Source organism: Callithrix jacchus, chromosome 5 (genome assembly GCF_049354715.1).
Source record: "Callithrix jacchus isolate 240 chromosome 5, calJac240_pri, whole genome shotgun sequence".
Taxonomy (NCBI): domain Eukaryota; kingdom Metazoa; phylum Chordata; class Mammalia; order Primates; family Cebidae; genus Callithrix; species Callithrix jacchus.
In genome coordinates, this window is record NC_133506.1 from 156078749 (window position 1) to 156091213 (window position 12465).

The following is a 12465-nucleotide window of genomic DNA, read 5'->3' on the forward strand; positions in this document are numbered from 1 at the left end:
TCATATCATTTCAGAATTTCACCTCATGGAAGGTCATTATTTGTTAACCTTATGTTATGTGATATTCTTTTTTTTTTTTTTTGGACACCATCTCACTCTGTTGCCCAGGCTGGAGTGCAGTGGCCCAATCTCAGCTCATGGCAAACACCTCTGCCACCTGGGTTCAAGCAATTCTTGTGCCTCAGCCTCCGGAATAGCTGGGACTACAGGTGCCCACAACCACACCCGGCTAATTTTTGTATTTTTTTAGTAGAGAGGAGGTTTCCCCATGTTGGCCCGGCTGGTCTCGAATTCCTGACCTCAGGTGATCCACCCACCTTGGCCTCCCAAAGTGTTGGGATTACAGGCATGAGCCACCGTGCCCAGCCAGTAGTATTCCTTTAAGGTGGTACAGTAAAACCATGAACATGTGCAGATTTTACTGCAGCCTACATTCTGACAGTTCTGTAAGAAATGTTTAGAAAAGACATCACATCCATTATTGTTGCAATCAAATATGTCATTAATACGTTCATTATTGTAATTAAGAAGCATTAGAAGTAGAAGGCAATGCTAGTGTTACAATCCTGCAGCCTGTTTTAACTCCTAGCAATAAGGAAGAAATGTTCCAAAGGAAGTACTACCTGAAATCACAAAGAGAACCCTGGCAATGCCGCGCTCAAGCAAGTTCCGCCCACATCCTGGATTACTTATCTCTGTGGGCTGCGCCTTTCTTTATCTAAACTTTCCATTTGTGTGTGACTGCCACCCACTTTTTGGGAGATTAGGGAGTGTGGAGTCCTGTGTTTGTGGTTAATGAGGACCAGAAGAATTTTGGATTTAATTTGGGTTTGCTGGGATGAACTACAAAATGTGTCTTTAATCCTCTTCTGTTGTCTTGAATGACAGGAAATGACTGGGAAGAGGGCAGGTTGGGCAGGCCGGTGAGAGTGTGCCAATCTCTGGAATCCACTAACAGAGGAGGAAGTCGGTGTCTCAAAGTGGAAGGAAGGTGCAGGGATACCCTCCTTACTGGGAGGGAGGCGAAAAGATCGCCATAAAAGGCAGAGTGTCCTGCACAGAGAATGCCGAAGCCTCTCCACTCCCCTTAGGATAAAACCTAAACGTCCCAGCACAAGCACAACGCCTCCTCTCGAGTTTGTAATTGATCTTCACCTTACCTATGTTGCCTTTTCTTCTGCACAGCTGTTTTAGAAGCTTTAGGAAAATACGAAAATGGTATTTTTAAAAATTCCTTATATAGTTAGATACAAACTCTAATAGATGGGAGAAAGGACATGAAGCCTGAGATTTGCTCTAAAATATTCTAGCAAAAATATCGTAGAGGGATAGATGAAAAAGAATGGCACAGAATATGAATCTTTATTGAAGCTGGAGATAGTAAGATGAAGATTCATTATATTCCTCTCTGTTTGTGTCTATTTGAAATTTCCCACAATAAAAAAAAAATGTTTTAATGGGTGGTTAAAAATACTAATGATATAAAAGTACAGATTTCCAGATCCACACCCCGACCTTGGTCAGAGGATGGAGGTAGGTCCTCCACAGGACTATGCCTAGGGTTGGGCACCGCACAACCACTGCAAACCAGGGTTTGCCTCCTAGTCTGCAGTTTTGTGTAATTACTCCAATCCTTTCCCAGCAGATGGCAGTAATTTCTCTTGAGGAACAGGCACCTTTTCCTAACTCACACAGAGCCACCTCTAGGCTGATAGCAAGGCTGGTCCTCCAAGACTGTCCGCCCCTTATGACTGAGTCTCTCTGGACAACACGATGAACAAGCTTGTTTGGGTCCAACTGCCCCACATGGCAAGTCCCATCACTACCATTCAAACACTCTGTCTGGGCTGCAATGTGAGGCATCTCTCTTACCACTGCTCCTGCCTTCTAGGGCACCCTTATACATCATGCCCACCCATCCTCACAGGATCAAGAACGCCCACTATAGAAAATTTAGAAAATACAGACAGAAAATAAAAACCAGCCACAAATCCACAGCCCAGAAATAATCAAAGCTAACATCTACTAGATATCTTTCAGTCTTTTTTATGTGCTCTTTTTTTGAGACAGCCTCCTGACTAGTTGGGACTACAGATGCACACCGCCACCCTCAGCTAACTTTTTTGTATTTTTTGTAGAGATGGGGTCTCACTATGTTGCCCAGGCTGGTCTTGAACTCCCAGGCTCAAGCAATCTACCCGCCCTGCCCTCCCAAAGTGCTGGGATTATAGGCGTAATCCATCGTGCTCAGCCATGTGCATTTTTAGGAAGAAAATTAGGATCATACTCTACAGGAAGTTTTAAACTTGTTTTCAGTTAATAATATCTTGTGAACATTTTCTCACGGTATTAAGTATCCTGCAACATCAAGTGTAATGACTGTAACAGTGTGACATCGCATCCTATGTTAAAATATTTTTTTAGGATTTGCTTTTATTAAGATGAAAAGCCTTACACGTGTTCAGAGGCAGAACAAAATGACTATTTTGAAACAGGGAAATTAAATCCACTGGGAAAGGAAGCAAGCCAAATACCGTCTGGACACGCAGACCCTGTGCCCAAGGCGTCTGAACCAAAGCAAGTCCGTCTTGAGTAGAGGCTGGGTAAAATAAGGCTAAGACCTACTGGGCTGCATTCCTACACGGGTAGGGATTCTAAGTCATAGGATGAGATAGGAGGTTGGCACAAGATACAGGACATAAAGACCTTGCTGATTGAAACAGGCGGCAATAAAGAAGCCAGCTAAAACCAAGATAGCGATGAAGAGTGACCTCTGGTCATTCTCACTGCTACACTCCCAGCAGCACCATGAGAGTGTACAAATGCCCTGGTGAACACTGTAACATCAGGAAGTTACCCTATGTGGTCTAAAAAGGGGAGGCATGAATAATCTCCCCATTGTTTAACATATAATCAAGAAATAACCATCACAATGGGGAACCAGTAGCCCTTGGGGCTGCTCTGTCCATGGAGTAGCCATTCTTTATTTCTTTCCTTTCTTAATAAACTTGCCTTCACTTTAATCTGTGGATTTGCCTCAAATTCTTTCTTGTGGGGGATCCAAGAACCCTCTTGTGAGGTCTGGATAGGGATCCCTTATTGGTAAGATCTCTGCAAGGAGCTGACTGATGAAACCCTTATGTCAGGGTAATTCCTTTCATCAAGCAAGAAGAATTACTAGAATTCTACAGAACTTGAGATACAAAAGAAAATAAAGATTCATAAAAAGGTTTAAAAAACCCAATTCCAAAAACAATGCAATGACTTGCAATATGTGATCATTATTTTCAGGATATGCTTGATCTATCTCAGAAAGTTCAATAACCAGGGTTAATGGTTATCCTTTTTTTCTCCCACAAAAGAAGAAATTTTTTTTTTCATTTTTTTCTCCCACAGACGGAAGCGCAGATGTCAGGCAGGACAAACGCCACATGTCCACGTCCGCAAAAGAGAAATGGGCCAGTCTTGCTCAAAGTGTTCTCGCATACCAAGAATCCAGCACAGGCTCATTGTAAGAGTTACCAGAGCTAACTTCAATGACAGCAGAAATTGCCACTGCTCAGAAATGTTGTCCTATTGATTATGATTATATTAAGTCATGAATTTGCAAGAAATATAATCCTACCTGAAGTTCTATGTTCATGCAGTCAACTCAAAGCTGTGGTTTGTATATAATTATCTGGAAATCGAGGCCATCTTAAAAGCCAGTCTAAAAAAGCAGGCACATGTTATACTCCAATTATCTAAACTGACTATTACATCATTCCCAGATCATGGGGAACTTGCCCTTTGCTTTCTTTTGTGCTGTCACGTATCAGTCATATCAGTATTACACGTCAGTGGTTCTATAACCTTTTTCTGGAAAGATCCTTACAATCGTCCACATAGGTACTGGAGAGCTCTGTGTAGTTCTTCATGTAGTACTCCCCTTCTCACACAATATTTTTGTAAGGAAAACATAAAACCTTCTCTGATTTACCTTTTAAAAGCAAAATCTTGTAAAATTTCGGTACTTTATTATCAGTTGGGCCTTCTTCCAACATTGCAGAGTTGATTATGGCACACAAGGGCTGTGGCATATGATGGGCATTTTCACTCCATACTGAAAGATTCAATTCTACAAACAGTGAACTATGAGGGGCGCCAAGATAAAAGGGCAGGAGGGTCCATCCCCTCTAGCAAAGGGGAGCAACTGGGCCCCAGTTCTCAGGGTGCAAGTTCCTGGCATCACTCGTGTGACCATATGTAAGCTACTGAACTCACGGAGCTTTAGCTGTCTCATCTGTCAAATGGAACTGATAAACCTTACTTGTACCGTTACTATAAGGATTAGAAATAACATATCAATGCATACCAGCGTGTCTCTTACATATTAGGTAATCAATGGGGGTGTAGCTATCATTGTCATATTATTATCATTATTATTTGATATGTCATTGGAAAGAGTTCAAGTGATCTGCCTAATTTCTTCTTCTTTTTTTTTTTTTGAGATGGCATCTCACTCTGTCACCCAGGCTGGAGTGTGGTGGCGTGATCTCGGCTCTCTACAAGCTCCACCTCCTGAGTTCAATTGATTCTCCTGCCTCAGCCTCCTGAGTAGCTGAGATTACAGGAATGTGCCATCACACCTGGCTAATTTATTTTGTCTTTTTAGTAGTGACGGTGTTTACCATATTGGCCAGGTTGGTCTCAAACTCTTGACCTTGTGATCTGCCCACTTCGGCCTCCCAAAGTGCTGGGATTACAGGCGTGAGCTACTATGCCTGGCCACCAGTCTGCCTAGTTTCTAAGGAAGAATATGGATAGGTCCCACACTGGAATGCAGTGTTCCAGGCTGCTCAAGATATTGCCTTTGACATTTAAGTGGTAGCTTTTGGTATGCTGGTGCCAACTGTTAGTAGCTATTTAAAGCACCTTGCTAGGAGGTCAGAGTCATAGGTTCAATCCCTTTGTACCATTTAACCGCCACATGGCTACCAATAAATGCTTTCTACGAGCTCCTTCACCTCAGAGAGCTACCCGTTAGATGGAAAGTGGGGTGAATCAGCACCCATCATCACCACTGGCGAAACCACGACTCAAAGTGCACAGACTGCTGACAGGGTGGCAACATGACCTTCCTTTAGCAGGCCAGCCATCCTAGCTAATGTGGTCACTAAACAAGGAATACAAGCCAGAAGTGACTTGAAGGATAATTGATATTTACTGAGTAGGGGAATGGCTCGTGATTAACTGTCAGGCCTCCATGTGCCAGCCGGACCCAGTAAGTCTAAAGTCCTGCCAGCCTTGGCTGATCACCGTCTGCCCCGCATTCTCCATTATCCCTCATCGCCCAACGGAGCTTCCCCGGGACACTGACCATGAAGGGACCCCGCCATCTTAACTGTTCTATGATAATGTGAATACTCTGTACCCCACCCTGCCATCTTAACTACTCTTATGCCTTACTCCACCCGCCACTGTAACTGAATTTATGGCAATGTATATTCCTTGCCCCTACCTCCACTACAGGAACTGATCTTACTCCATAACACCCCTGCCCCCTCCCCAAAAACTTTGCCCCAAACCTATAAAACCAATTCCTATCCCACTTCCCTTCACTGACGCCCTTTTCAGCCTCAGCCCACCTGCACCCAGGTGAATAAACAGCCATGTTGTTCACAAAAAGCCTGTCTGAGAGGCTCTTCATTCAAAGTGCATGTTTTCAACATTAACTATAATTTAAAAAAATTTTTTAAATGATGTCTTCAGGCCAGGTGCAGTGGCTCACACCTATAATCCCAGCACTTTGGGAGGTGAAAGCAGACGGATCACCTGAGGTCAGGAGTTCGAGACCAGCCTGGCCAACATAGTGAAACACTGTCTCTACTAAAAATACAAAAATTAGCTAGGCGTGGTGGCATGCACCTGTAATCCCAGCTACTTGGAAGGCTGAGACAGGAGAATCACTTGAACCCAGGAGGCGGAGGTTGCAGTGAACTTAGATCACACCACTGCACTCTAGCGGGGCGACAGAGCAAGATTGCCATCTCAAAAAAAAAAAAAAAGATGTCTTCCATCCTTGCTCATCACGGTCTAATTAATCTCAAAAGAACAGCTAGGGGATCTTTTCAAAGTGTAAACTCAGATCATGTTGTAAACCAAAAATAAAATTGTACGGCCCCACAACCAGTTGAATGGATCCCCACCTCAGCCAGGGTGCTCTAAAATTTAACCTGAAAGACTGGTTCAGGCCGTGACGGAAAGTGGGGGTTGGACATGCCTCATTATATCTTTTCAGCCTAAACATCAACGCAGAGCCGGAGTCTGATAAAGAACATTTACAGGCTACTTTCTCTAAAGCCCGCTACCTGGGGGGCTTCATCTGCATGATAAAACCTAGGTCTCCACAACCCCTTATGAAATCCAGACATTCCTTTCTATTGATAATAACTCTTTCAGCCAATCACCAATCAGAATGTTTAAATCTACCTATGACCTGGAAGCCAACCCCTCCTTTAAGCAGTTCCACCCTTCCAGATCAAACCAATGTCAACCTTACATGCCTTGACTGATGTATTATGTCTCTCTGAAATGTATAAAAGCAAGGTATAGCCCGGCCACCTTAGGCTCATGCCACCAGGACCTCCTGAGGCCACGTCACTGGCATATCCTTAACCTTGCAAAATAAACTTTCTGAATTGATTGAGACCACTACTGGGTGCAGTGGCTCATACTGTAATCCTAACACTTTGGGAGGCAAAGGTAGGCAGATCAGGAGTCCGAGACCAGCCTGGCTAACATGGTGAAACTCTGTCCCTACTAAAAATACAAAAATTAGCTGGGTGTGTGGTGGGCACCTGTAATCCCAGCTACTCAGGAGGCTGAGGAAGGAGAATCAATTGAACCTGAGAGGCAGAGGCTGTAGTGAGAAGATTGTGCCATTGACCTCCAGCCTAGGCAAAAAGAGCAAAACTCCGTCTCAAAAATAAAATAAAATAAAATAAAATAAAAATAAATAAATTGATTGAGACTTGTCTCAGATACTTTTTGGCTTACAACATAAACTCCTCAACCTAAATCTACCTTCCCATTTCCCACAGAGCATAAACCAAAGCCCTTAAAATGGCCTTAAGGGGGAGAGCTACTGAGCTGCATTCCTAGGACGCTGGGCATTCTAAGTCTCAGGGTAACATAGGAGGTTGGCACAAGATACAGGTCACAAAGACCCTGATGGCAAAACAGAATGCTGTAAAGAAGCCAGCCAAAATGCACCAAAACCAAGATGCTGATGAAAGTGACCGCTGGTCATCCTCACTGCTCACTATATGATAATTATAATGCATTTGCATGCTAAAAGACACTCCCACCACCAGCATGACAGTTGACAGATGCCATGGCCATGCCCAGAAGTTACCCTATAAGGTCTAAAAAGGGAATGAACCCTCAGTTCCGGAAATCTCCATCCCTTTCCCAGGAAACTCATGAAAAATCCACCCTTTGTTTAGCATATAATCAAGAAATAATTGTAAGTATTACCAGTGGAGCAGCCCATGCAGCGTCTCTGCCTGTGGAGTGGCCATTCTTCTATTTCTTTACTTCTTTAATGAACTTGCTTTCAGTGTACTATGGATTCACCCCCAATTCTTTCTTGTGTGAGGTCCAAGAAGTTTCTCTTGGGGTCTGGATCCGGACACCTTTCTGGTAACGTGTGCTGAAATGTCACTTTCCCAGGAAGGCCTTCCCTGGTTACACAGGTTTAAAGTCTCCACTCTCTTCCCCTGCTTTGCGTCTCTCTATTGGACATACTCCATGTTGTATTTCTTGTCTGCCTTTCCCCTAGCAACAAGTAATCCACGAAATCTGGGTGCTGTCTTTTTTCCACTGCTGTATCCCAGTGTCCAGTCTGGCTGAGAGTCAGTGCTCAGTAAATATTTGTGAGATGAATGCATATCACTAAAATCTAATGTCTATTAATTAATTCCACAGAGCAAGTTAACTCATTCGATAGCCTAGGAGTGCATTTTGCAGCTAACTTATTCAGGCCGGTGCTCCGGGAAGCCATGTTGCTCAGAACCAGATAACCCGTGGCAGCATCCGAGAGAGACTCCTGTGATCTCACAGAAGAAAGACTGCCCTTGCTTTAAAATCTCCCAAGCCAACACTTGTTTCCCTGCCAGGCTTTATGGCAAAACTTGTAGCTTGTCTAAGAAATTTTTTTTTTTTTCACGCTGGAGTAATTTCTAAGCAGCTCTGAGAAAACTGTAACTTTGCCTTGGGACCATGTGACCATGAGTACCCTTGAATCAAGGGGAGCACTATTAGGTGCTCCAGTTTGGGGAACAGGTCATCAAAGCCGGGGAACAGTCCCGGCTTTTGCTCATGTGGCTTCTTAACCCTAAGGGTGAGCTCAGTTAACAACGCAGCAGCTACTGATATAACTGGGATATCTGACTCCTCCAAATCTCACATCTAAATCTGATGCCCAATTCTGGAGGCAGGGCTCGGTGGGAGGTGTCTGGGCTGTGCAGGAGGATCCCTCATGATCTGCTTGGTGCCCTCCTCAAGATCATAAGCGAATTCTCATTCTATTAGTTCCTGCCAGATCTGTTTGCTAAAAAGAGCCCAGCCCCTCCCTCCCTTCTCTCTCTATCTCTTCCCAGGTTCACAGGCTCTCCCTTGCCTTACACAGTGATTAGAAGCTTCCTAAAGCCCTCACCAGAAGCACATGCAGAACCACGAGGCAAATAAACCTCTTTTCTTTATAAATTATCCAGTCTTAGGTATTCCTTTATAGCAACAAAAACAGACTAACAGATTCTCCACGTCCTCAGCAGAAGCACCTTCAAGAAGCAACTTGCAGACAGGTTCCTAAAACGCATTCAGCGCTCCTTTGATATTTCAGCCCTGTCTTTGGATCCATTGGCACCAGCAGATGTCGAATATGCAGACCAAGCTGCAAAGCCCCTCAGCAAACTGCTTCACAGCGCCATGTGTTAATGTTTTGTCCTGAGAGTTCACTAAAGGTTCTAAAAATCATCTGAAAGTAAAGGCATGCTCGAGAAACTTGTTTAGGAATTCATTCAAAGTATTATTTCCTTTGAGGAATGGCTATGTTTCCCACTTTGGGATAAAAATTACATTCCAGAGTGAGTTTTTCAATTCTTCCCTCCCTGTCAGGAAACCTAGAGCAAAATCACCACCATCTCCTCTAGCTCTCTGTGTCAAAGCTGTTTGAACCAGAGCAACTCCATCTTGAATAGGGGTTAGGTAAAATAAGGCTAAGACCTACTGGGCTGCATTCCCAGGAGGACAGGCATTCTCCCATCCAGGTACTAACCATGCCCAACCCTGCTTAGCTTGGGTAACGGTGTTCATTCACCTTTATGGATGACATATCTGGATTCTTCTCCCCTCCCCCAACCCCCATTTCTGATTTTCTATTTTTCTTTTAACATTTCACTGCAATGGTTTCTTGTAAGTTGCCTCAAAGCCACTATGGAGACAGAATATAAATAAACATAAAGTAACTGTCTCCATTAAGAGTCAACATCACTGAACAATCTCAGCCTGTTTCTAAACAATGGCTTTTAGGTTTACTCCAACAGGAGACACTTTGAAGGTGCGTTAGGAAGAATGTTACAATGCGTCACCAAAGGAAACAACGAGTCTCCCCCGGAAATTGGAAAGAAAAGGCTCGGGCTACTTTCCTGAGGTGGTTTAAGTGCTGGATGGAGAGAGAAAAGGTCAAACGACTGAAGGTTCTCTACATCTGGGGGACTCCACGGTATCACTCTGAGATACCAACTATTCCGATATAAAAAAAAATGATTTAAAGATCCTCAGCCAGACCACACACTCAGCTGAGATTTGCTACCAACACTCACACCAATGAGATGGGCTTCAAAAGCATCGCTGATCAGAACAGAGACCAGTGTGACTTGTGCCCAATCCGCTGCTCTATACCTGCACACAGGAGAACCCCAATCACATGCCAAAGGCTTCCAGACATAAATCAGTCATTCTTTCTAACTACCTAGCTGCTAAGCCTCCAAAGGGAACTTTACCTGATACAAATCATCATCCAGTCAGAATTCCTCTTCTTCAGATATGATCCTAGTTTGCAAGTTTTAGGCAAATCAAAAATAATGCATAGTACTTCTATTCAATAATTTCACCCTGCTTTCTTCATAGTTATCATCTTGCTTGTCTTCACCATGCCCACTCCATGCCATCCACCCCTAGAAGGTGGCATGATGACTTTAGAGGCAAAGGGACTAAGATCCTGATAACCCATGTGCTTTCCCCCACGGTAATGTCAGAGCTATCTCAGAGCTCACCAGCACTGGGGCCCTTCCACAGAGGCACGTGACTGATATGCGAAGATGGTCAGGTGCATTTCTACATACATGACCATGGACATTTTAGCTAGATGACTAACGGAATGATATCTTTGCTCTTACCCTTTCCTATGTGTCTCCTGGTATTTTCTATTGTTGAGTTCCTGTTGACATTAGAAAGAAGTCCAAGACAGAATCTGTTCCTGTTATTTGAAGGGTCGGTGAACCCATCTATGAGCACGCTTCGGGAGGAAGCCTGGAATGTCTCCCCAACTCGGTTGTTCAGTTCGTAGTAGGCGACCGAGCACCAGTGCTGGGGCTCCTCATAACAAACTGGCCGAAAGTCTGGAAGAAAACAAACCAGATAGCACATGGCTACTGTCATACCTGGGCTGTGTAGCTCATGATTTCACCAGGAAACCTACTTAATGCTTTTAACCACAAAGTCGGCTGCAACACCAAGTATGCTGCTCTGCAACCTTTTAGAACCTGTAGCTCTCATGGAGCTGCTTGGGGCTGGCTCATTTCACCAGCCCACCTGAGATGTACAGCCTACGGTCCTCGTTCATCTTCCAAGGCTAGGGCGTTTATAAACATATGTATTGGTAATGAAGGGGCCAGGGAAACATGACACGAACAGATGGACGTAAAAAAAACCTGTCAACCCTAAAGCAAGCACAGCTAAAAGGAAGCCGGCAGGGCACCTCTTCTTTCAGAAACATGTGAGAGATGGCATGTCGCTGTGATTGTACCCTCTTGAATTCTTGTGGCAAAAAGTATCATTTTCCAACAAACTAGAGATGGAAAATAACAGTTTGGCTATGATAAAAAAGCAAATCAATAATGCTGAATAAGACATTAAATTATTTAAGGGGAAAAAACTTCCACATAGCGGGGCTCACATTCTGCTTTGTGGAATATCTAGTTATGCATGACAAAAACACATTTAAAGAGAGCTGGATATCTCATTAGGAAACCCATGAATATTTTCACACCCAACCCAAAGTTAAGTCACTTTCCTGTAACCAACCGAAGTTCAGAGTTCCTTCTTCCTTTGCCACCCACACCCTGTCTCTGTCTGTCCATTATCAGATTATCTTTCTCTTCCTCGAAGATCCTCCTCATTCTTGCATCTAGAATATGTTCCTATATGCGCTAGATATAAATTTATGAAATGGATAAATTTGGGGGTTATTATCTCTTTTACAAAAGGATCTTAACTTATAAAAATATTCACTTGGAGTACTTCAAATGGTAAACTTCTTCAGAACCTCTCTATTCAAGATGTGGCTCATGGAACAGTAGCCTCTGCATCACATGGGAGCTTAACAATACAGATTCTTGGACCCCACCCTAAGATCTAAGGAATCAAAATGTGCATTTATGCAAGATCACAATGTGGTTTACACAAACATTAAAGTCAAGCAACACTAGACTATTATAAGATGCAAATAAAATTTTGTAAAAACCCCATTTACATATATTTCTAAGAGTACCTCTCTGGCCAAATGAAAGACACCACTGTAAACATAGAGTAAAAACACAAATAGAATAAAATCCCTAACTTCCTGAGTTCCCATTCCATACTAAACATCAAGAACTACAAACTTCTGACCAGGCACGATGGCTCACACAATCCCAGCACTTTGGGAGGCTGAGGCAGGCGAAATCACGAGGTCAAGAGATCGAGACCATCCTGCCCAACAATGGCGAAACCCTGTCTCTACTAAAAATACAAAAAAGTAGCTGAGCGTGGTGGTGCACGCCTGTAGTCCCAGCAACCCAGGAGGCTGAGGCAGGAGAATCAGTTGAACCCAGGAGGAGGAGGTTGCAGTGAGTGGAGATCTTGCCACTGCACTCCAGCCCAGTGACAGAGTGAGACTCTGTCTCAAAGAAAAAAAAAAAAAAAAAAAGAACTATGAACTTCTAAATGTGAAGTTAAAATAAAAAGTTAACTTATTCTGGTAGTGAAGATGATAAAACATTAATTCTGCGGTACTGAGGAATGTCAAAGTTAAAATGCAAAGCCATGAAAAAATCCAAATTAAAAAAAGGCTGACGTCCTTTCTGGCCTCAGCCCACCTGTATACCCAGGTGAAAGAAAAAACCACAAAGCCATGCCATTTGCCTCTTAAAACACACGCCA

General features: G+C 43.5%; 1 protein-coding gene across 4 annotated transcripts in view; it reads right to left on the reverse strand.

The window, feature by feature from the left end:
- SMAD9 (SMAD family member 9) overlaps positions 1–12465 on the reverse strand; it is a 76081-nt gene that overhangs the window by 12027 nt on the left and 51589 nt on the right. For all 4 annotated transcript variants that reach the window (XM_078375306.1, XM_035302500.3, XM_017973049.4 and 1 more), the window contains one exon: positions 10443–10664. In XM_078375306.1, the coding sequence (XP_078231432.1) occupies positions 10443–10664 (222 nt within the window). The remainder of the gene's footprint in view (positions 1–10442; positions 10665–12465) is intronic.